We start from the raw sequence: 26,136 nt of genomic DNA on the forward strand, positions 1-26,136 counted from the left end.
GATAGTAATCCAGTAAAGCCTAGCTTCTTTAGCAGATTCAAGTACAGTGTAATTTAATGCGAGGAAAGATTAACATGCATTTGACAACAGGTTTTGAATATGTAATTTTGGGTCATGTCAGCATCTTTGGGGTGAATGGAGTGTTTATTAGGCAGTGCACTCTTTATTTGTCCTACTTGATCAAAGGGACAGAACCTCATAAGAAACGGCTAATTTCTAAAACAGTAATGTACATGTCTGACATCTCAAACTTATATTGATGCCAGACAGACAAACAGACAGAGAGCTCAGAGCTTCAGAAGTCAGTTAGTAACCATGATAATCATGTTAGACATTTATTGGTGTAATAATTAAAAAAAGTGTATTAAATAAAGACATATTTTATTTATTTGCATTTGTTTCAGATTTCCTTTGGTTTATTTATAGGTCTATCTGTTTAGTTGCCACTATGTTCTTCAGTGAAATTTAGGTAGATAGCTAGACACTCCTTATTTTGTCCATCTGATTGTTTTTCTACCTATGAGACACCTGTGCTCCCCCATATTTTACAAACCACTAGCTGCCACTGTTCTCCAGGTTTTGTGTCTCAAATTATGATTTTATTATTATAGATCCTCAAGGTTCTAGTTTAGTCTGTTTTCCATTTGATGTATGTGTAATTTGCAGCATGTAACTTCTTTTAATTTCCAATGCACTAATTATGCACACATAATGCACTAATTCAGTGTAAAATCAATAAGATTTTAGCATAAATCATTTTTAAGCTTGTCAGGGATAGCATATCAATGCAATAAGCTAGAACAAAGTCTAGAAAACCAACCATTAGAGTTATAATAAACCTGCATTATGGTTACACTAAATATTTAGCTGAAAGCAATAATTTGATGCACTCAATCAATTAAGTATTAATGCAGATTATAATGTCAAAGCCCAAGTATGAGTCTTCTCTTTTCACACAACGTGTTTCTCTCATGTGTCACAACATAAGATCCAAAAGGCTTGCAGCATTAGCTACTACTTTTGTTGTTTCTTCAAAGGCCAGTAACAATTTGGGTGAGGTCATGGAACAAATCATAGCATTTGGCTTTTACAAGGGCTGTATGCTGAAACTGGCATTAAAGCATGGCAGAAAAAAAAAAATCACAGCACAGCCTTGCCCTAAGTAGTCTCATAGCATGATCGAGTGGCAGTAAAAGCAACATTATGTCGTCTTGTTTCAGTGTAGATATGATTTATTCTGACATAAGTGTAAACCAGTACACTCAACTCCAATGGAAACATGAGCATTCCGACGCTGCCCATGTTTGCTCTCAGGCAGAAAAGCAAGGCATTTTCATTAACAGACTCTCGTAAGTTGGCTTAGCCATTCTTGTAGAATGTAAACTTATCTACAGCCCAGTTAAGGTAAAATTTAAACAAGTGTGTTGCTGTGTGTAGCTTATGGCTCCAGGATCTCCTCAGTTCTCCTCAGGCCTCAGCAGTATTTTGCTCAATAACATCCTCTATGTTAGTTCATTACATTTTTTTCTTAAGCTTTTTCATTAATAGCAGCCAAGAATTGATATAAATGATGACTAGATTTTCCAGAGTCGCCTGCGCCTACCTCAAATCTTCATTTTTATTCATTTAGGATCACTTGAGCTCAATATGCCTCTTTATTTGTGCAAGGCAGGATATTTGCTTCACCTTAAAAAGTGAAAAGAATTCTTTAAAAGTGGTAGCTAGATGTTTCGAGCTGGCAGCCTTCTCTGCAGTACTGGAAAAAAAACAAAAGCTGAGTCTACAGGAAAAGCAGAGTGAAAAAAAAAAGACTTGAACTGAAATACATTTTGTCTGTGCTTCAGAGAATACAGTAGCTCCATATGCATGTGGACAAATATGCTTTATGCTAGAGATAGGTTTCCAAGGCGTGATTCGACCATACTAATATGCACACCTGTTAACATATTGGTGTTGGAGGAAAAAACTTGATCCTCTTGAAAGCAGCTGCTACTGTAAATGCTGAGCTGACTTATTTAGTGTGTCTGAACATTATATGTTATTCAGGATAATGACTGTCCCTGATTCAGCAAGTGTTTTTTTTTAACTAAAACAACATAAAACACTTATCTGTATTCTATGCATAATTTATGCTAAATAGCTGAAAAAATGATCTTTTTAATTTTAGAAAATAAATGGGACTCTTTTTTGAACACTGAATTATTGTGGCTTGTCATAACTCAGTTGTATTGCATTATATTGTTGTAATATGCCTTACTGTATGCTTCCTCCAGGTTCTCCAATTTCTGGTAGACATTCTGATATTCATTTCATGACTGTGTGTGCATTCTGTTCTGTCTCATCCTGACTGTATTCCATCCTCTGGCTCATTATCATCAAGGATAGACTCAGGATCCACAGTGACCCTAGCCAGGGTAAAGAGCTTACTGAGGAATGAATGAACGTACATGATTCTTCTTCTTTAGAACCCCTACCACTGAAGACCCATACAGTATGTAATTACTTTCTGTGGAACTATTTCATAGTATCACAAAATACTACAAACACAGTGTACACACTGTGAATGTTATAAATAGTGCTGTTGGAGAAAAACATTTTGTTTCACAAGGATTAATCTCATTCTCATTCAATAATTTAGGAGAAAGATCCAAAGATGCATTTCTCATATATAAATACTCTCTCTCTCTCTCTCTCTCTCTCTCTCTCTCTCTCTCTCTCTCTCTCTCTCTCTCTCACACACACACACACACACACACACACACACACACACACTCACACACACACACTTTTGGTCTCTTTTCCTCTGTCTTTGCGACACAGGGGCTATGTTTGGATAGTGTTCTGTAAATTTTCTCTCAGTCAGGAAGCCTTCTCTCTTCACCACTGCTACTTGCAGAGATCAGCACTAAGCTAGCCTGTGTTTAAGTTGGAGCCCCAAAAATGAAAATGGAGGGATTAGTGGAAGATAAATTCTGTGCTATCCAGATCACACCAGTCAGGATATGAAGATCTTTCTCCTTTATAACCTGAGAATATGACGTTGTTTCCTTTGAATTCTTAACTCTGATGGTGTCAAAATGAACTGATTATTTTTCTACAATAGCATGCCTTAGACCGTAATTTAAATCATGAGTTTACATTAACACACTGCTCATTCACAGAGAGATGTCTTAAAATACATAAAACAAAAAATTCAGGACGGCTTCCCTGACAAGAAAGACATTTTGTCTGTTTTCCAGTTTCCTTTTTTACTTCACATGCTGTTATTTTTATTTTGACAACTCCATGAGAGAGTAAATACTGTATATATACAAATATGTGATTTTTCCTCAGACTGTTGTACAGAATGTCTTTGCATGCTGTAGCTTTACAGTTTCCCTTCATTGGGAAATATGAGGCTCAAACCTGCTCTAGCATGACAATGTCTCTGTACACAAAGCGAGCTTGGAGTCGAAGATGTCCTTCCCTTAACACCGCTGAACATCTTTGGGATAAGCTGGAACACTGACTGTGTGCCTGACCACACTAATGCTCTTGTAGCTGGATGAACACAAATCCCTATAACCACTCTCCAAATTTGAGTGGAAAGCCTTCACAGAAAGACAAGAGTTTAAAAAAAGTACATACTGGACAAAACTTACCTTACACATGCTCCCCAACATTAGTAGCTATAAAAGATCAATAATATGGTGTGTTATGTGTATTTAGTAAATGTAAACATACATATAATGAATGTAAATAATATAATATAACGTGAATAATATCATAAACATAGGTGTCATCTGTGTGCTGTGGTATAAGAGGAATAAAACACTCCAGGGTGTCTTGTTGTGGGAAAATAGGGTGGAAACAACTAACTCAACACAATCATACAACCTTGATATTTATTTTTGTATTCAAACCCACACAGTTGCATTTTATTTCAATACTGGCAAAAATGTTAATACAAAATGATAGTGTAACTCAAGACAGTATTGAGTGTCCTTTTAATGTCAAAAATGTTCACATTTTTGAAAACTCGCAGTTTTGATAATACTATAGATGGCTGCATTTATGTTATTGAACACATCTCTCTCTCTTGCATGCTCACTAGTAATACATGTACTGTGTGCCAGGGATATAAAATGTATGTATCCACTATATAGTAACAGCCATCTAATATCTTACAGTCTTATATGAAGCCACTGTAAAAGTAACTAACTAAATAAATAAATAAATAAATAATAAGTCGACTGATCGAGGCATATTTATATTAATTCTTAAGTAGAACAAATGAGGCATTGATGTGTACATTGACTGAAAAAAGCATTAAAAAGCATGTTTTTTCTTTTTTTTTACACAATGAAGGTATACCAAATATAAGCTCTAAAGTCAGAGGGAGTTCAGGCTATTGGCCAAGAAAGTGTGAAAACATACCGCATATCTCCCACTAAAGCAAAGAAACTTTTTTGCACTGAAGCCAAAGCACAAGAGAACAGGACATATGCCTTAGACAGCAAGCACTCATTTTCCTGATAGTCAGCTTTAAGGGCTACAGCTGGAACTTATTTTCTTATCTCATCTCATCCCCTCATCCTCATCCCAGCTATCTAGTTACCATGACTACAAAGAGATGTCATTTATTTAAAAATAAATAAATAAATAAATAAATAAATAAATAAATAAATTTAAAAAAAGAGCTATTTGACCTAGTACTTAAAAATATAAGCAAAAAAGATCACAATGAAAGAAATGTTATTTATCTTTCTAGTAATTCAATCTAATCTGTTGTGTCTCTGGGCATTGTGCCTATACAGCTCAACAAACTTACTGATTTGTTATGCAACCTTAAAGAGGACTGGAACAGTAAATCTCATATTATACCTTGTGCAAATATTACAGTAGCTAAAAGACATTCGATACACCTTCTGTTTCTAAAAGTATTTGACATTTATTCAACCATGCAGTATCACAGTTACCTAAATCAGTTTTTAAGGTGCACCATTCAGCTCCATTCAGCTGTGTGTGCCAAAGTTGTTCAAGAAAAATAGGCTTAAAATTGCATTAGGTAAGTTTAGTCCTTTTTTCTTTTTCATTGATTTTCTTTAGTTTCTTTAGTCCAATATTCCTGCACGTGTTCATGAATTTTTTGGTGGCCATCGCAGCACAATCAACCATTTTGGTACAGGAAGTCAGTTTTTGGTTTTCTCACTGATTTAGTACAATTTGCTAAGGCCACAGTTTCAATTGCTCAATGTGTCTTCCAGGTTATTTGTACAAGTGTGGAATTTTGCACCAGACTCACATAACTGACTAACTGAGACACCCTTACATATGTTTTAGATAAACCACCTCAAATGCATAACTGAATTTGATGTCTGAAGATTCATATGTGTAATTTTGGATTTATATACTCATTACACACATTTAACATAATTCTGTATACAACCTTTACTTGTTAAGGTGGGAGTCCTGGGTTCGATCCTGAGCTTGGGCTACTCTCTGTGCAGAGTTTTGCTCTTCATGTGCTCTTTATGGTCATATTGGGCTTCCAAATTGCTTCCAGATTAGAAAGAATGTGTGTGCTTGATATCTCATACAGGATGAAATTTGGAGTGTTTCAGGGACTGGCTCCAGGTCACCTATAAACTGTTTATAATACAGCTGTGTGTGAGTGAGATAATTAGATAGGATTTAATAACAACTAGACTTCCATTATGCTTTATTATCAAGACTAATTAGACCTTACAGATATAACTAACTACTAGTTTACACATTGCTGTCCCAAAACAGTGAACATATCACATCCTTTACCTCCAGCACTGCACTGCCCCATAAAATATCGTACACTGTTGTTGTCATTTAGTCTTTATATGGTGTCTCTAAGCCTTTATATTTATTCTATAGTCTTTTATATGCTGTACATTTTTCTTAAAAACCTGTATTCTGTATTTTACATGATTTACTTACCATGTAGTCATGTGTAAAGTTCAACTTTATTGATTTTTTATGAACTGATGTTTTACCAATACAATACAAACTGACTTGAGTTGCCATACACGTACAGTAAGTATGGCATTATGTCTTCAGTTTGTCAGACAAAGCTGCTACACTCAATATTGGAAACACATTTAACACACCACCACTTGTCCTGAAATACAAACCCATGACATCATCCCAAAAAAATCCCAAAGGATGTCATTACATGACTTATTTATGTCAAGCACTGTCGAGGCTTGTTCTACCTCTCTTTTCCAGTCATTAAATATATCCCTTCTATCAACTGTCAGGTCTTCACTTACATCTGACCTTTTAAACAACTAATAATACTAACAATTAATCTAACTTGAAAGACAAAGTGAAGTCTGTGTACATTGTTGTGCTGGAATCATAATAATTATGGGTTATGCATTTATTGCTTACAGGAGATCTAAAATAGCTTCCTTAAGGGGATGTCATGTGACGTTCTGAGCTGTGAGCCAAGGATCTAACACTAACAATAGCACCCATGCATTCCAGACTGCCCTTTCCAAAAGTTTCCAGTCTGCTCTCTTACCAAACTGCTGCCTGCCTCCATTCTGACTGCCCGCAGTTGGCTGAAATATTTAGCTTCACTGCCACAGCCTGGTGTTTAAATTGCCACAAATTCAGAGATGTGAGTAGGTGGATAAGGTTTTCGGTTTGATTCACATATTCAGCTACAGTACTCATTAGGAGTAAAAGCTCATTTGCTTTAAAGAAATCTCAGGATGAAAAATTAATGATGGATACCATCGATGGAATAAACCTCAGAATTGGATGACTATCCTGGTATTAATACACATTGTGATAGGAAGTGTGGCTAATTTATGAAAGTATGTGAATTCTGGTAAGAATAAAAACATCAGAGAACACATAAATATAGGACATATTTGAATAAGTGGAATACAATGTGGTACTCAAAAAAGCACTAAAATGTGACATAAACAGAAATTTTAATTACTTGGTAAAAATATACATATAGATACTTGTGAGTTTGCAACTGGTTTATTAAAATACCAGTTTGTTAGTGTTCATTAAGGGCAAACTTTAAACATTTGGCTCAAACTGTTCTTTGTGTGGGTGAGTAACAGATAGTCAGGCTTGTGTGGTTGCTCTCCCTATAACGGTATGAGCCATTCTCTTAAAAAAGAAAACCAATAACCGGCAAAGCAACATGATGCAGTGTTTCTTGATGCCCAACACATCAGCCATGGTAACAACCGTTCCAACTAAAGAAGATGCAGGAAAGAAGATGATGCATTGCTAATTTAATCCCTACATCTGCTGTGTAGCATAGCTGTGAGCAACTCTTTTCTTTTTTTGCTGAGCGGGGCCGAATCTCACTGGAAACATGGCACAAAGCCACTAAAATGTATGCATGAATAAACAAGCTTTGTTGGATGATGTTCAGCTTAAACAGATTATGGAAGCAACAGGTATAGCAGTGTAGTGTAAATTTATTTGATTAGTTTCCATTGAAAAGGAAAGCAAATTCCAGCAATAACCCGGCCCATACAGCGTTTAAATAGGTTCTGTGTGTGGTGGGACATGATGGGTGGTGTAGATGACTTATCCATACATTCCATAATTCAAATTATAAATGATAAAAAGAAAAACATAAGCAGGACATACTTTTAATTATTGCTCTACCAAATCCAAAACAAGTAAAAGAAGGTATGAGAATTGGAAGTTATCCCTATGGGCATGAAAGATTTATTTGTCTATACAGGGATTTTGCCACTCCATGGACTACAGCCTGCACATCATTAAAGTCCTGCCAGGTGTTCCGTCCCAACCGCCGATGATCTGCCACGTCAGTGAACTGAGACTGCCGTCTTCTGAAATCCAGCTTCCTGTCCATTGAGTCATTGGCTTGAATCTTTGAATATAAAAAATCATTAATTATGACTGTGGAAAACTACTCAATTATATTCAGCATTAACTATTTTAGATATTATAAATGAATGTGCCAAGGTTATTCAACCTAAGGTCTATGTTCTGCATCTGCAGTGCAGATTAACACAGACACCAATTTCCATGTTTTCCTGAAATGATCAAATCCTGTTTATGTGAAGCACACATAAGGTGATCTAAAGCCGTCATGGAGTCGTCGTGTTTATGCCATTTTCCCATGAATTCTTCAGTCAATACATTACAGTAACTGCAACTCAAAGTAAACTATGTGGAGCCTAAGATCTGCTTGATCACAGTTCACATATGAAAATGGGAAACTTTATAAAAAACATAAAGCACCATAAAGGGAATAACCTTTTCCTTCACTGCTCCAATGTCCAGCATGAAGCTACATAAGGAGAGCTTTGGTTAGACATGCTCTTACATCTATCTCATCCTAAGGCCTTTATTGTTATAGTGTAAAGGTGTAATTTGCATTATACAGTATATTAAAGCATTTAACATGTTTATTACCCAAATTCAGTTGCTTGCATTTAAAGCAGTGTATTTGAAATAAACTGTTTTTCAACTTAAAACTCTGGGGAAATGTTCCTTTGGATTTACGCATCATGGACGATATGGAGTATGTTGCAAAAATAGCCTACACCTTTACACTCTGTATGTTCTGGTGCTTTTTTCTTTTGTTGAACATCATAGAGCTATATGCATGAGAATGTAATTGTGATAAGTATATAAGTATACTGATTATATAAATATTCTGTATATCACTTGTTTTTGTTAGAAAATGAAAACTTAAAAAGCAGTTTCTATGATCATATTCTTGCTTGGAATACTGTATGCTGCAACTATGATTATTATTATTATTATAATGAACTATTACTTATAGATCATTATAATAGTACTAGTAATATTTAAAGCTATGGAACTTTTAGTTCCTGTTATTACTTATATCAGGGAAGCTTTATAAATAGTTAACAACCTCAATAGCCTCTTTTCTCTGCAATAAAAACACTAAAAACACTCCCTCATGATTAATTAAATAGGCAGTAGCAAATGTTGTAGTGAGTCTTTTAAATAGTTCTGTATAACAAAGTGTTTTTGGTACAATTCAGGTTTTGCCAAAAGAAATATAGCTTGTCAGCCTAGGGGTTGATCTGATCTCTAAATCAAATAAAACTCTTAACAAAATGAATAATGCTGTTATATATACTGAATGTATACAGTAAACTGCTTTCATACTTACTGCCTGCTTGGAGGTAACACGAGGTGGATATGTATAATCCAATGAATATGTAGTAAGCAACTCACTGAAATAAGACGTATACAGTGGCATTAGAGTCTGATCCTGTAATGTTGTTATAGTTATCTGTTTTTATAAAGGCATATCTGTTACTGATCAGCCTGGGATATTAACCTGAAGCCGACTGAACCCTTGAGCCTTTGCAAATAATATTCATCACCACTAGTGTATTATGTTGGAAAATTAAATTATTAGCTCATCAGATATTTCTTTCATGACTATTTTGTGAGAACTAAACCCTCATACGATATTCAAATATCAGTGTGCTTACTGAAAGAATCTGAATAAAAGTCCCAAGAAACACTGAAGTGAGTGAAACTGAATAAAGTTTTGCTGATGCTTTAGTTCAGTGGATAATGTTAAGAAGAAATCTGTAATCTGTGACTTCTTTTAGTAAGTATAAATATTAGAATGTACATCATTTGTATTATAACGTAGAATATGCATCATAAGTATAAATCATGTTATATATAAGACAATGCATTTAAATTACATATAGGCATTACAGACAGATACTTACATTTTCATTATTGCAATGAATAACAAAATCACTATTTCCCTCTACTGGGCATCATAGTAAAAACAGGCTTCTCATCAGTTACAAAATTGGGCGCTCATTTTAGAAAAACTGTATTTTAACATTAACAAGAGTCTAACAATAATAAAAGTACTGTATGAATTTCTATTACTTACTAGTCATTACAGGTTGATTGAGAGCAGGATAGGACAGATTTGTGATCTGTGTCTGATGTCCCTGTTGCTCTGGAGAAAACCAACATTTGAATTAAATCAAAGGACTGTGTGATGGACATATACAGTATATTATTATTTACTATTTGTATAAATATAATTAATAATAATATTCATTCATTCATCTTCTACCGCTTATCCGAACGGTAAATTGACTTATCGGTGACTTAAACGGTGACTTATCGGGTCACGGGGAGCCTGTGCCTATCTCAGGCGTCATTGGGCATCAAGGCAGGATACACCCTGGACGGAGTGCCAACCCATCGCAGGGCACACACACTCTCTCATTCACACACTAGGGACAATTTTCCAGAGATGCCAATCAACCTACCATGCATGTCTTTGGACCGGGGGAGGAAACCGGAGTACCCAGAGGAAACCCCCGAGGCACAGGGAGAACATGCAAACTCCACACACACAAGGTGGAGGCGGGAATCGAACCCCGACCCTGGAGGTGTGAGGCAAACGTGCTAACCACTAAGCCACCGTGCCCCCAATAATAATATTAATTATTATTAATATGCCTACTACTACTACTACTACTAATAATAATAATAATAATAATAATAATTCAAATTTTCTTCTTCCGCATGATGTAAAAATATTTCTTTAACTTTTTTATTTTGTTAAGTCTGCTGTCCTACATATGTTCTGACACTGAGAGGCTTCTCTTACATGCTGAGGAAAGACTTGTTATCTTAGCTCGTTTTGAGGACATCAGATAGAACATCCTTTGTACTGTTTACTGGCCTTTTGAGGATTTCTAGAGGATGTTCTTTCATTAACTGGGGATTGTAAGAGTGGAAAAAAGACTTCTTCAAACTTTGAAAAATATGAATGTGTTTATTCTAATAACAGCAGTAACACGAAAAAGACACAGATTTATTGGAGTCAGGGTGAACTGAGAGCATTTCAAACTTTTGTGATATATACTGTACCCCTTAAAGAGGAATTATTATCCATATGCAAACATTTGGTATTCTGTTGAGTGATATGTTGCTTTTAATCTGATCTCTTTAAGATCCTAATTTAAGGAGACAGACCAGGCTTTGTGTTTATGATGACTGGGATGTTTGCAGTAACAGCATTACAGCATGGAAGAAAATAACCTGAGGAGTTTGGGTTGAGATGACACTAAATCAAACCCCACCTGTCCAACAGACTCTGTAAATACACACGATACACCTGATCTAGCTGATCAGTAGCATATATATCAGCCACCATATGCATAACAAACATTTAAATGATTTTTTTTCACTACTCCATACATTTTAATACATTCTGTTTATATATTTATTACCTCCTTTATGACTACAATTTTAATAGAATGTTGGTATTTGACATATTAGCTGATGCTCTGTTGATTTGCTCACCTTTCTAGTAGTTGTGCAACCATGTTGCAGCAAACTCATGCCCCTTTTTAGCTTCACATAGTTATTATTGCACCTAGTGTTCAAAAATGGGTAAATAAGGGGAATAGTGGAGCCCTATTCTTACTCTGTAATCTTTTCAGTGGTGGAGGAGAGGACAGGACAATTAATGACAGGGTTTCTAAATGTTGTGTTTTTATGCCAAATTGTGCAAGTTTAAAACCTGAAATATTAAATCGAATATATGTCTGCGAAAAAAAGGATCATTAAAAGTGTAAATAGTGTGTCCATGTTTATTGTGAGATCTATTGCAAAGACTGAATGAGGGAAAGGGGAATTACATAATGTCTGCCTGTGTGCAAAAGCTGATAAAAAAAAGCAGCTCTTCTTTATTATGCTGGATGACTGTGTGTAGATGACTGTACACAGAATATATGTGTCATCAGTATGTCCAAAATCATCCGGAAAAGGCTGGAATTAGTCCAGATTTTCATTCATATCATGCTGAAACATTTCACTTATACAGTATTTTTTCCTAGTTGTCATTATTTATTTTGCCTTGTCCCACTAGAATCCATGGTCATGAGCCACTGCTACAAATTATCAAGCTTTTGTTGAGTCAGATCAGACAGTCTGAGAGCAAGAAAAACCTGGCAAGGTCCACATGGGGAGTGTAGCAGAGTAGCAAACATGATGGGACTGTGAACGGATATTAGATTACGTTAATCCTCATGAGAGAACTTGACAGGACTGATTTACCTGTCAAACACCAAGGAGTGGAAATAGTCAGCCTGCACCATTGATTTTGTGGGGTTCTTTGCCTTGTGCTCTTTCTCTGACTGAGCAATTTGGGTTGTTGTTCTCCAGTCCTGTTAAAAAGCAGATTTTTAACCAAAGAATCCATTAAAGCCCACCAGCAACTTTAGTTGCTATAGAATTTTTTCTCTTTAATAAAAGCATATGAATGTAACACATTTTTTAGACAGTTGCACATGAAAGAATACAAATATCTGACTGAGTTTTCTGGGACACAAGCATTGTACTTCAATTGCTGTCATGTGATAAAGCAAACGTCCTGCAGTTACTACCTGAAAGCATGACTGGGCCATTTATATCATAATGATAAGGTGATATTTATTGTGAATTCATTAACTTTGTGTTTTTTGCACTTTTTAATACTTTCCCATGGAAAACTTAAAGTTAATTTTGTCTTCTATTTATATTTAAACTATTGTGCATTCATAGAATATTAGTATATATACATGCATTACAGTGTATAAAGTATATATATATATATATATATATATATATATATATATATATATATATATATATATATATAATTTATAATTTTTACATATAAAAAATATTTTCTTATTTCCTTATTTTTAAATGTTACAATGTTTTTAAAAAATATTATTTTACTGTTTATTGCTTTCAGAGTACTAATTTAGTAGTTAACTGCTTTAAAGCAGTTTTTCTTCCATTTAAATATGGCCCTTGTTGTTAAATCTTAATGTATTTCTCCAAATAAACATTTCAAAATTTCCTAAGTGACACTCTGTTTGTATATAGTGATAATAGATGAACGGGGGGATGTGGTAGCTTAGTGGTTAAGGTGTTGGACTAATGACCAGAAGAGTTCAAATCCCAGGTCCACCAAGATGCCACTGCTGGGCCCCTGATCAAGGCTCCTGAGCAAGGCCCCTGAGCAAGGCCCTTAACCCTCAATTGCTCAGTTGTATAAATTGAAATAAATTGTCACTCTGGATAAGGGTGACAGCTAAGTAATGTCTATCTGAAGTGTTCAGTAATGTGTAATAGAACCGGTGCCCCAAGAAATGCCTGATGACAACAAATGTCATCTTGTTTGATCAAGTGTTACTGACAAGATTATATGAAATCTCTGGGAATAATCTGAACACACAAGTTATTAATGTTACTAATAAAAATGTGCTTAACAATCATATATCAGTCAATACAATCAACATAGGATCTCAGTACAAGCAGCACTTACTGCATCCGTATGTGTGCCAAAATGTTTGTATGTTGACTTGTGTAATTGTCTTTGTCCATCACGACATTCACAGTCTTTTGGTTCTGACTCCCTGTTTTTGTGCCTTTAAAATAAATGAACTGTTATTTCAGCACTTTTACTCAGCACTATTTATTCCTTCTTTATTTTAAAATAACACTCACCAGTCTGAAATCAACGTTTTCCTGCTGTAATTCATACTTTACCGATTTAATCCTTATTGATATCCAGATACAATTCAATAAAGCGTTTCTAATGACGCGTTGGCTGTTGCCATGTCAATCGATTGTCTGCGCATGCGCTTGAATGCTCGGTTTCCCGGATGAGGTTGAGTCACTCGTGCTGATGTCACTCGCGCTCTGAAAATGGCCGAGTCGGAAGAGGAGGTGGATGTCTTGGTCCAGAGAGTTGTCAAAGATATCACTAACGCTTTTAAGAGAAACCCTGCCATGTATGTATTAATGGTTTCATCTCTACTCGTCGTTTTTTCCTGCTTTATGACGCCAATGCACAGTTGTTGCCTTGGTAACCCGGTAAACTACTACTTTGAGCTAGCTAGCTAGCTAGTTAGCTGTAGCTGTTTGGTGGACAGGTGTATTTAACACTAGCTATGCTAAGCTAGCTGCACACAATGAGAGCCTTAGCTGAACTGTGTCCTGCGTCCTGCCTTTAACTGTGGAACAAGTTGTTTGTGTTTTCTTCTGTAGTTATAAAACACCTGATATTGGTTTAAAAAAAACTTGTCACCTGGTTGACATTTCAAATCAAAGTCTAACTCGGGAGAGATTTCTGCTTTATTCATATCTGTCACAGCCTGTATATTCTTTCTGCCATCACTAAAAGTAAAGGACCTTCCTGTTATATCAGTGAAGTGACTCTTTTAATGTGGATTTGAACTGAGGTGATTTTCCTCTCATGTATTTTTTCAGGCAACCCAAATTCATGTTGCTGACTGGCCCAAGTCCTCATTTCTCTCTCTCTCTCTGTCTCATGGTTGTAAATGTGCCAGAGAAGATTCTGCTTTGATCTGGGTCATAGAAAAAAGCAGGGATGATTCAATCTGCGCTGTGGGTACAGGCTGACATCTGTGCCGTAACCTGGCAGTGTGTGTGTGAGCTTCTGATGCCATGTTACAGGTGTGACAGCATGCTTTAAGGCAAGACAGATCAGTTAGTCAGTGGCTCCTGCAGTTACGATTATAAAATATTTCAGTGGATCCGCTTGCAAAATGTGTTCGATCTGATATACTTTGTGTTTTTATAGTGTGTGTGTGTGTACAGCCACCCTGTATTTGTAGATTTGAAAGGAACTTTCACCTCAATGAATTTATTTCTAAAGTCTGAGGATTTTATTGAATAAAAAAAAACATACTACTAAAACTGTTTTTATATATTGTCAGTAATATGGCAGTTCTTAAAGTAAGCAAATCTTTGCCATCACAACTGACCAGACCATGGAGACAAGGCGGAGCTGTTGCTATATACATGAATAGATAATTATGGCCAAAACTTTTTTAAAACTGTTTATGTTGTTTATTATATAATGTAAAACATTCCAAACACATGGCATTTCTTCAGTTTGTGCATGATGGCAGTCTATGAGATAAGGTTGGACACATCCAATAATGCAGGTTTTATTCCCTTACAGTAGTTGGATGTATTCAGAGATAAACTTCTTTCTTAGTGAAAATGAACCTCGCTAGAATTTACTTGGAATACAGACTGAAACCACCTTGCTGAAACTGTCAGATTTGTTATTTTGTTCTCAAACCTCGTGCAAATGCTTTGTGTGTTCTGACCTCCCTAAACAAACCACAGCAAGTTTCGAGTTAAGCAGATGAAGAGCTACATATGTGAAGGCACCCTAAGACTGTTATGATCCATGTATGATGCCTTGTTTTATTTTGATTGTAGTGATGAGATTGGTCTCATACCGTGCGCAGAGGCTCGGTACAACAGAAGCCCCATCGTTTTGGTGGAGAATAAGCTTGGGGTGGAAAGCTGGTGCGTGAAGTTCTTATTGCCTTACGTGCACAACAAGCTGCTGCTGTATCGGCAGCGACAACAGTGGCTGGACCGTGAGAGTAAGGCCATGTCTTATTTGAATATTCCCTGGTTAATACCAGTACATGACAAGGATCTAATCAGAGCTTTGTCTCTCTACACAGCACTAGTTGACATCACCTGCACAGTATTGCTATTAAACCCGGACTTTACCACTGCCTGGAATGTCAGGTAATTAATCTAAGTCTCCATTAACACACATGTATAAGAGAGAAATTTTATAGAAATATATGTACAAACACGGTCATTTTTATCTGTTCTCTTTGATTAAGTGATCTGTACTGGCTGTTTCTTTTTTTTTTTCTTTTTTCTTTTTTTTATTTAAATATATATACTTTGTCTTTTTTGGGAATGCCCGTGTTACCGACTACCGTTTATAGAAAGTCATTCACGTTCATAAATAATACCTGTGTTCAAATCCTTCACCCCTCCACTGTGATGGAAATATAAACGTGTTCTCCAGTTAAAGAAGTCAAATTCCTCAGGTGCTGCCTTGTCCATTAGGTGGTGCTCTAGTAAGCACTCATTTTTAAATGTCAGTTTATTTTCTGTCCTTTGCAGAAAGGAGCTCATTCAGTGTGGAGTGCTGAATCCAGACAAGGACCTGTACCTGGGGAAATTAGCACTGACCAAGTATCCAAAAAGCCCAGAGACATGGATACACAGGTCAGGCTGATTTGAATTCTTCATCCTCTTTTGTAATTCAGGCAACAACTGCAAGATTATTCTCTTAATACTACGGCATTGTCCAGATAACAGTATTAATTCAACATCAGTTCAGATGTATAAATTTCTGACCCAGTTAAAGAAGGCGCCGCAGCCGTCCTTTAACCATTTGCTTTCCCTGCGTACATCTAAATCAGGTCAGAAGAGCCAATCCATAAAATATTAAAGATCTCAAAATACTTATTCAGTCCTTCATCCTTGAATGGACCCAAAGGCATGCAATTTTCAAAGCAAAGTTAACACTCACTCACTCACTCACTCACTCACTCACTCACTCACTCATTTTCTACCGCTTATCCGAACTACCTCGGGTCACGGGGAGCCTGTGCCTATCTCAGGCGTCATCGGGCATCAAGGCAGGATACACCCTGGACGGAGTGCCAACCCATCGCAGGGCACACACACATACACTCATTCACTCACACAATCACACACTACGGACAATTTTCCAGAGATGCCAATCAACCTACCATGCATGTCTTTGGACCGGGGGAGGAAACCCCCGAGGCACGGGGAGAACATGCAAACTCCACACACACAAGGCGGAGGCAGGAATCGAACCCCAACCCTGGAGGTGTGAGGCGATGTGCTAACCACTAAGCCACCGTGCCCCCTGCAAAGTTAACATTCATTTTTAATATTATCACCTCTGATTTTTGAGCAGATGTCCACGGTTCTTAGGATTGTGCGTGGGAGGTGCATCACCTCGACTTTCTGCTTCCACAGCACTAGCTCAAAAATATTGCCTGAGATTTAGTGACTTTTAAGGGAATTTAAAGGGAGTGGTAGCTCAGAGGTGATGAGGCGGTCATGAGCTTAAACACTAGAGCTGATGGAGCCGCTTTTGGGCCCTTGAGCAGGAAGCATAACTCTCAGAGGCTCAGCCTGCTGCCTAACTCGTATTCTGCCTCACTTGCAAGTCTCTTTGGGTCAAAACATCTGCAGAATGAATAAAAATCTAAAATGTAGGTCACATCTGTTTAATATTACATTGAGGATAGGAAAACTGATCTGGTTCAATGCTTAAAAAGAAAATTAATTGCTATTAAATAATTAGTTATTGTATTATCATTATTATTCTATATATTTCTTTTTTACTTTTTAAGCACAATGAGCACTTTGTTTAAAAAAAAAAAAGGATTGTATTTTTAATTACACTTTCCATTTTCATTGAATCGAGAGGCGAAGCAAGTTCCTATTTTTAGCATCTTTGCTCCCTTCAAACATTTTTGCTCCCCTACAGATATAAAAAAAAAAAAAAACTTTTTCATATTCAGGATCAAACCCATATTTTGATATTACTGCACTCCTAATGTGTTAACACAACAAATGTGAATGAGATGATTTATTGTCCAGATGCTGCTCTGATAGCTTGTTTCGGCTGGCTAATTAAAAAAGATAAGTAATTGAGTGGTGTATGTGTGTAACAGGCGATGGGTGCTGCAGAGGCTGCAGAAGGAGCCGTGTGGAGCTGATGAGAGGAGTGACTACAGTGAACAGATACAGAGAGCTGTGCACGAGGAGATGAAGGTGTGTGCGGATGCCGCAGGCCGTTACCCCAGCAACTACAACGCCTGGTCGCACCGGATCTGGGTCCTGCAGCACATGGCCAAAGGCAGTCTGAAGGTACAGTGGGCAAACTGTATACTACTTATACAACAGCTGGCACACGGTATATTGTTTATTGTCCTGTATAGTCTGTTTTGTCTTGTCTTGTATAGTCCAAGCTAAATGTATAGTATAATGTCATTTATGTCTGTACTTTTGAGAGTCACAAACAGCTGGAACCAAATTCCTTGTGTGTGTCAACATCAACACACTTGGCCAATGATTCACTGTATTTACTGAACATGATCGTACTGCGACTAATACATTCAGTTGTGACGAAACAACTTTACGATGTTATTTTTGATTTTATATGGCTATGTTAATGCCCAGTCTTGCTGCCTTGCATTTTATTCGGTCTCTTTTTGTCTTTACAATGACATTACTAAACATTAAAAATGTTTCTATTATGTGCAATGTCTGATAGTGTGCATTTAAAAAAAAAAAAACTATTAAGTTCTTTTTTATATTATACCTCTGCAGCTAGGTGGTGGTAGCATTATGGTTTCAGGTTATCTGTTTCTCTGTACATTGGTCAGTCTATTATCCTCATTTTCACAAAGGTTTATGAACATCGGTTGAAATCTGTCTGAAATAGGTTTCTTTCAGTAGCTTCTTTCCTGTTTGACTGCATACAGAATAGTAACAAGAAATACTAGGCTCGTCAGCCGTGGAGGCATCCCCATTGACGCAATTAATTAAAATGATAAAATGTAATATTGAAATAATCTTAGAAAGGCTTTGACCATTTGTCTGTATGCACTCTTAATGGGAATATAAATTAGGCAACAGTAGAAAGCCCCTGAGCTCAAACTAAACAAAGCATGCAGCTATTAACAAGCCACACACCCATAAACAACTTCCAGTATTTTAAAAGCAATTGGTTAATAGCAAGGACAGTATTGATGCTGTCTGGTATCTATCACATTAGTAATAGGGACTTGTTTAGTGAGTCCCTTTCTTTGCATGTTTTTGTATGCAAAACGGATCATTAAAGGTCAGTTCAGGTGATTTCAGTTTTATTTCAACTCTTACTGACCCAAAGCCTTCTCTTAATTGCATGTATTATTAGAATTTCTGTGCTTTCCCTGTGCAGATTCTTCATGATGAACTCTCCTCCACGAAACTTTGGGTGTCCATGCATGTATCCGACCACAGCGGCTTTCACTACCGCCAGTTCCTGCTCAAGGCATTGCTAGCTGAGCTGGGTCAGGTCCAGCAGCCTAACAGAGGAAGCTCAGTGGAAGAGCCCCATACCGATGCCATCCCTCAGCTCTTCCATGACGAGATAGAGGTCTGTACTGACCTCATCGAGTCGTACCCCGGCCATGAGACACTGTGGTGCCACAGGTGAGGACATATGGCACACAGTTTACACTTTCTACTTTCAGACTGCACATGTACTAACATTCTCTGTATTTTAGCATGTTAGTGCCCATATCACTTAAATATATATTTTTTCTTTTTTTTTTTTCTTCAATTATGTGAAATGAAATCAGTATATTTTTAATTCAACATTATCATTTTTTTTTTTTAATTTTTTGTTTTTTTTTTCTTGTGCTTACTTCTTATATATAAGACAGATATTTGATGCCATTTGTGATGCCTTTATTAATTTGCTTTCTTTGGTTATATACTGTGTACATTCACACTGTTACAGAAAGCGGTTTTAACATTGACATGGAGGATAAAAACAAAGAAAGAAAGCGAAGAAAGGCTTACGATAAGGCAAGAAGTAGGATTCTGTTAATATAGGATCAGCTTTCCAGCACTGGAGAGAACTAAAGGAGCGGGAATTTGGCCGCATATTCACAGATTCGAGTTTCCCGAGTCAAAAACTCCTGAGCTAAATGCTGTTACTACACAAATAACACCACTTTTCTATCGTAGTAATATAGAGAGGCAGCTACAACCGCGTTTTGCTAGTAACAGCGTTTAGCATTTCTTCACTTTCTTTCTTTGTTTTTATACTCCATATTAGTGTTAAAACCGCTTTCTAATGTCACATGCGCCCTGAACACTCTCCGCTGCATATTGACAAGACCCGACCCTTTCTGCTCATTGGCTACACTTTTGTTTTGATTTTTAGTTTGTCGTTCCGACTCAGTTTTCTGAAGCATTTCTCAAAAATCGGAGACCCTACCTTTAATTTGTTTCAATGTACCTGTAGGCACCTGCGGCTTATTTATGTTCAATTTTTTTTTTTTTTTTTAATTCAGTGGGTGAGGCTTATATTCAGGTGCGCTCAATAGTCCGGAAATTACGGTAGTCAAAAAAAATGTAGATATTGTAGTTATTTATTTTTATGTATGAATACTTTTAGATTATTTCTTAACCTGAACGTTCCATACATCCCAGAGGTTAATGAGAGTGAGACATGGTCTCTCTGTAAATCAGGTTTGGTGCCAGTCTATTTCGATGCATCTAACGCTTCACTCAGTGTAGGTGTTTTATTACATGTTCTTTGAGTGCTGTTGATATTCAGACAGGTGAGAAATTACAGGAAAATGTATGGTCTTGGAGAGTGCTGTCTAGCACGTCGCTCTAAAATCTCTCCTAGATGATCAAGGGGTTGAGATCTGGTGACGGTAAGGCTATAGTGTATGGTTAAATCATTCAGTGAGCCTTCGATCCCTATGTTCATCCTGGAACAGTCCACTCCCATCAGCATAGAAACTTTTCATCATAGGATAGAGGCGATCAGTCAGAATAACTTTGTATTGATTTGCAGTGACCTTTCCATCTAAAGCAAAATACCTCACACAGCATAACAAAGCCTCTGTGTTTCTGTCTTAGTCCACCACCTGCACATTCAAGTCTTACTGGAGGATTTGTCCGATTTTCTAAATATGAACAATTATGTGGCATAGCACATTAGCTACAGTTCCATTCAGTGGCTCTGTTTATTAACCTCCATCTGGATTGGCAATGAGGTAGGATGTGTTTTCCAGCTGCATGCTGTGCTGCTGGAGTGTGTCTGAGCACTGTGTGTGCTGTGCTCTGCATGAGCACTGTGACTTTGTCTCCAGTAGGTTGTCCTTGGCCTTCTGCTAGACTGGCCTGATGTGTTTATAGTGCAGTGTTGTAGTCTGATGGATGGTCCTGTGCTGCAGAGCCATAGGTCATTGAGGAGCTTTCTTTCTTTCTTTCTTTACTCCTCTCGTCCTCTCCTCTCCTCCTCTCCTCCTCTCTACTACCCTCCCCTCCTCTCTTCTCTTGTCTCCTCCCCTCCCCTCCCCTCCTCTCTCGTCTCCTCTGCCCTGCCCTGCCCTTTCCTGTCCTGCCGTTTTTTGTTCCTTTATATCCATTATATTGGGTAGATGTTGAGCTTAATATCTGGGAGGCTTTGATTGTCTGCTGCAAAAATCATGTGTAAGGAGTCACTTTAAGAAACTGCAGTCAGTCTAAAAATCTCAAAAACCTTGCTACTTAAATCTGCTTTTCTTATGATTTGGTGGGTTACATGCCTTAGCCAAACACATGTAGTTCTAATCATTTCGGTTTGTATCAGGTTACTGGTTGTCACTAAGTCCTGCACCATAACAACATCAAAACTCATAAGAGCACTTAAAATGTTTAAAGGACCAAATTAAAAAGGCAATAGGAAGGTTTTTTAGAGATGGAAAGAAAAGCATATTTTAATGCTAGAAATTTACTTTACCTTCATCATGTGCACAAGGTTTTTCCAGACCAGCATGCATTTTGTTTTAATCTCTAATCCTTTACATTTAAATAGCAAGTAACCTGTATTATGGCATAATGCATATCTCCATGCATCTCAGACTGAAGTGTTTTTTCCTTGTCCTGAACAGACGGCATGTGTTCTATCTATGGCACCACTGGCGGAATCACAGTCAAGAGCTGGGTCCTGTATCTCCAAGCCACAACCACAATCTCCTCAATGACTCCTCAGACCCTAGCGATGAAGACAGGAGCTTCCAGGCAATGGATGTTGACTGTACACAAGAGGGCAGTAAGCACGGAGGCTACACACAGGACAGTAAACGGCTGAAGCGAGGGCCACCGTGCCCCACTCTCCCTTCTGAACACACATTCATCTCGCGTATCCTCAGCAGCTGCAGTAACCCTGAACAAGGCCGCTTCGCCAACGCATACAGGAAGTGGCTGGACTCTGTCATAGGTCAGTAGCTCAAGATATACTTCGCCCACATGGAAATGGGTGACTTTTGATAGATCCATGCACCATCCATGCAAGTCTTGCTCACCTGAAGAAGGCCAGACTGTCAAGTGAATTCCCCTTCATGATGAAAACCAAGTGATGAGTCATGGCAGAGTCTGGTCTGCAGTATCTGCTTATGTTCAGGTACTTGATATCTCAGGTCTGTTTTTTTTTTTCTTTTTTCAGTTTGAAACTTTTTACATTGTTTATATGTTTTTAATGAGTTTCTTATTCTTATTATTTTTGCACAATTTAAACGAGTGCAGGACGTCTTCATGACACTGCCTTCAGTTGTACGCTTCCTGTTGGGAGACTTGTGCGCACGTATCGGAGCTCAATCCGATCCTGTCCCACTGCCTTCTGTTCCTTTAAGAGCAGGCAGGTTTTGGTTACTTGTTCTCCCGTTATTTGTTCTTTGAACTGTATAGGTCTAAACAAATTTCAGAGCACTTTGCTTTAGTTAACGATGTAAGCACAATCACAGAGTTTCTCAGAAACATTTCAAAACATGGTAGACTGATCGCTTTGGGATCAATACTTATTAAGACTTTTAATAGCAGTGCTAATATTACACAATGAAAATGGGTAGTGCCTGTGCAATTTGTAGGTGTGTTTCTGTTCTAATGTAGAGGCATAGCAGTGGCTCAGGCTTCACAATTAGCTACATGATCTTAGAGACACATTCATCACACTATAAAATAAAGATCACATACATAACCATTAAGTGTCATGCTCTTGGAGAATCTCAGTGTTAAAGCACAAACAGTGATTTTTTTTTTTTTTAAATTTTTCTTTTATGTAGCCTGAGTTTTCGTAATGAAGGGGAATTTGCAATCAAGTATGAGTGTTTCTTGACTCTTCTGCCCATTGAGGACGGTGTTGTGATTAGTACAAGCTACAAAGCTGAAGTCCAATGGTGCTTATTTTCTGCAGCCACTAAAGAAGGCTTTAACAGGCCTGGGTTGACAGATGCTGCTTCTCTTTTAACACTACTTTTGAACTATATTTATGCAAAGAATTGATATAAATTTCATGATAGGATCACTCATATCGCAATTTATTAAAACTAAACACATCAGCCAGGTTTACACTGTATGATTTGTTGTTCGGTGTTAGACAAAAATGGCACACTTTTTGTGAACCGAGTTCTTTGCACGGTTGAGATCTGTCAACGTATATTGTGAAGTTCTCACAGGCAGGAAAGTCATTGCCATGGTGACTGAAGACATTCAAATGATAATGATAATAATAATAAAAAAGACTAAACAGTTTAATGTATATGAAATCTCAGTGTGAGACTGCTGATACAAATCCACTAACAGGAAGTTAGCAAAGGATTATGGGAAACTCACTGTACAGCTACAGACACAGGAGTAGCTTCGGTAATAACAAAACATGATTACAGACAAAAAATAAAAGGTTATAACCTCAAGCTGACATTGAAGAATGGTTCGGTTTATACAAGCTTGGATCACACTGACTGATGGTGTAAGCAGAACTGAGTAATCTTGTTTAATCGCAGGTCTTTATCATTTTAACTGACAAGAACAGCATGTTCTCGCTGTCTGTCATAGAATTCGACCAAGATGTTAATGGGATCATCTCGTACAGCGTGACACTTTATAATTTTCACAGGACACTGAAATCTCACAGTGTAAACCCGGCTTTAGACGGTCACGGTCGAGCTAGCTGTGCATTAGAAATTTCTGGCCTCTTCTCAACTTTTCAATAGAACAATCTTGTAAAGCAACAGTGATTTATGGCACATTTGTATAGGTTTGTTTGTAGGAAAGCATACGCTTTTGTCATTTTGAAAATGTACTCTAAGTTTTTACACATAATCAGAACTATTTACTAGTGAGAGAATAGATTTATATTGACGATAAAACACATTTAATTTCTTAAATATATCTTAAACACCTTAAAGTTTTTTCTTCAGATACAACTTGTATGTCTGATTAAAAATAATATTCTGGAGAATCTAAACTGACATTTTTAATTTAACTAAAGTCTAGACTGGGTTTCCATTTTGTGTAAATTAAAGTGTACAGTTTGTCTTAGGAAATAATATTTGCACAGTTGCACAGTGACAATACAAAATGAAGTGTTCCATTTCCATACTTGTATAATGATCGTATAACTTTATCTAGGGCTATTTACCTTGTTACCTGTTTTGGTTTTTGTTTTCTTTTCTTTTCTTTGCTATGCCCATCCCGGAGTGTTTCTCTCAAACCATGTTGCTCTGTGGTGCAATAGCCTGGCAATAAAGCCCATTCTTCCTTTACTCTACAACCAAATGCATCGAAAGGTAGAATGTCCTTATGACGAGGCATATAATCATTTAATTCTTGGTTCTGTTTTCTGAACCTAGACAATGTTCCTGTCAGGACAATAAAGTGGGTTCCAGTCATTTGAAGATATAGAGGATTATTTTCTAGTTGGTAAAGGATGCTTTTAATGTCCTCACTTACCACTTTATTAGGACCCAGATCAATCAGCCAATCAATCACATGGCAGAAGCACAATGCTTAAACTACATGCAGATTTGGAGCTTCATTTAATATTTACATCCAACTTCAGAAGCAGCAGAAGTCTCAATGATGATCATACTGTTCTCAGTGACTTCTCGAACTGCATCATGGGTGTTGGTTTGAGTATTTCAGAAGCTGCTGATCATCTGAGATTTTCACACGAGTTTTTCTAGAAGATTACATGGAATGACACGGAAAACAAAAAACATCCAGCGAGCGACAATTCTGCGGAACCTGAACAGTTGAAGATGAGGAAAACCGTCATCTGTTCTTTTTCCAGTCCTCTCCTGCTCTCAATGTAGCTTCATGTTCCTGTTCTTGGCTGACCGGAGTGCACCCTGAGGTGGTCTGTTGTTTTTGTAGCCCATCTGCCTCAAGGTTTGATTGTTCTGATGCGTTTCAACTCATCATAGTTGTAACGAGTGGTTATTTGAGTTATCATGGCCTTCCTGTCAGTTCAAACCCGTCTATTCATCACATCGGTCTTCTCTCATCAACTAGCAGTTTTTGAGTTACTCAGACCAACCCATTCTGTTATCTCATTCTGAAGTTTGATGTGAATATTAACTAAAGCTCTTGATGTGTATCTGTATGATTTCATAAATGTGCTGCTGCAATATTGGTTTGAATATCTGCATTAATGACCAGTTGTACACGTGTCCCTAATAAAGTGCTCAGTGAGTGTATAAACAGCTGTTACACTAATCGCTACAAATACTGACTTCTATACAGGCCCTTTACACTGTGGTAAGATGTACTTGTATTTACCTGAACAGAACCTTGTTACATGTCTGTAAAATTTGTCATATTCCTTGTAATTTAAGCTGCCGTTTCTGTTACTTGTTTGGAGATTATTTGAAACAAACATGCCTTTGTGATAATTTTTTGTTTTGTTTTTCCTGCTTCCATGGTCCAAAGTGGCACAAAAAAGGAGAAAAAACTTCCTCCTAGTTTTTCCTTCCACACACTTTTGCATTTTGTGCTAGTGTTGAACAAGTTCTGCCACTAAACTAACTACCTGCTGAATCAGAGCCATCATATAGTTTTATGTTACCAGAAGAAAAGCTACTGTTTCTGAGAATTGCTTCTTAATTACTTTATCTTTTTAGAGCTTTGACCATAAATCTTTTACTTTCATTACTGTTGTCTTAAATACCTTGACATTCATCTTTCTGTTCTTTCCTGCATCACGTCTGTGTATTAACTGCCTGTTTTGTTGTTAACCTGTATGACACGAACTGAACGGCGCTGGTGCCTCTATGCAGATACATTCTCCCAATTTTCATCAAGCTTTGGGAAGAAGAATTGAAATAATTTTGTAGTGCTTTTGTTCCTTAAGTTTACATAAGGTACTGTAGGTTGCTAACAAATCTAGCCTTTTTTTGTCCGTGTGTTCTATATTTATTTCTGGATTAAAAGGATTTAGATTAAAAAGACGAGATAGATTAAAAAGACTTGTATCCACAATAAATGTTTTTGTCAGTTGACTACCATATGAAATAAAAACATTTCTCTGGAAAAACGGAATTGCTTCCTTTTCACTCTGCACAGCACCCCATCATTTGAAGTTATATAATGAAGTCAGCTTTCAGTGACTGCGGCCAGAATCATCTAGTTTTCTACTATTTAAAAAAAGTTGGAAATCAAAGTTTTATCTGCTCC

General features: G+C 37.1%; 2 protein-coding genes across 2 annotated transcripts; one reads left to right on the forward strand and one right to left on the reverse strand.

Annotated features, from left to right (window-relative positions):
* Positions 1 to 7,696: 7,696 nt before the first annotated feature.
* LOC132854294 (cilia- and flagella-associated protein 95-like) lies at positions 7,697 to 13,645 on the reverse strand. Its single transcript, XM_060882588.1, has 6 exons — positions 13,534 to 13,645; positions 13,352 to 13,454; positions 12,094 to 12,203; positions 9,908 to 9,976; positions 9,158 to 9,221; positions 7,697 to 7,879 (listed from the first exon to the last, which is right to left on the reverse strand). The coding sequence occupies exons 1-6, from the start codon at positions 13,566 to 13,568 to the stop codon at positions 7,697 to 7,699; spliced, it is 564 nt and encodes a 187-aa protein (XP_060738571.1). The 5' UTR covers positions 13,569 to 13,645.
* A 56-nt stretch (positions 13,646 to 13,701) lies between these two features.
* On the forward strand, positions 13,702 to 22,663 carry ptar1 (protein prenyltransferase alpha subunit repeat containing 1). The gene is made up of 7 exons (XM_060883391.1): positions 13,702 to 13,820; positions 15,283 to 15,452; positions 15,537 to 15,603; positions 15,994 to 16,098; positions 17,589 to 17,784; positions 18,860 to 19,113; positions 21,576 to 22,663. The coding sequence occupies exons 1-7, from the start codon at positions 13,735 to 13,737 to the stop codon at positions 21,910 to 21,912; spliced, it is 1,215 nt and encodes a 404-aa protein (XP_060739374.1). The 5' UTR covers positions 13,702 to 13,734; the 3' UTR covers positions 21,913 to 22,663.
* The last annotated feature ends 3,473 nt before the right edge of the window (positions 22,664 to 26,136 follow it).

The sequence above is a fragment of the Tachysurus vachellii genome, chromosome 12 (genome assembly GCF_030014155.1).
Source record: "Tachysurus vachellii isolate PV-2020 chromosome 12, HZAU_Pvac_v1, whole genome shotgun sequence".
NCBI classification, from domain to species: Eukaryota; Metazoa; Chordata; class Actinopteri; order Siluriformes; family Bagridae; genus Tachysurus; species Tachysurus vachellii.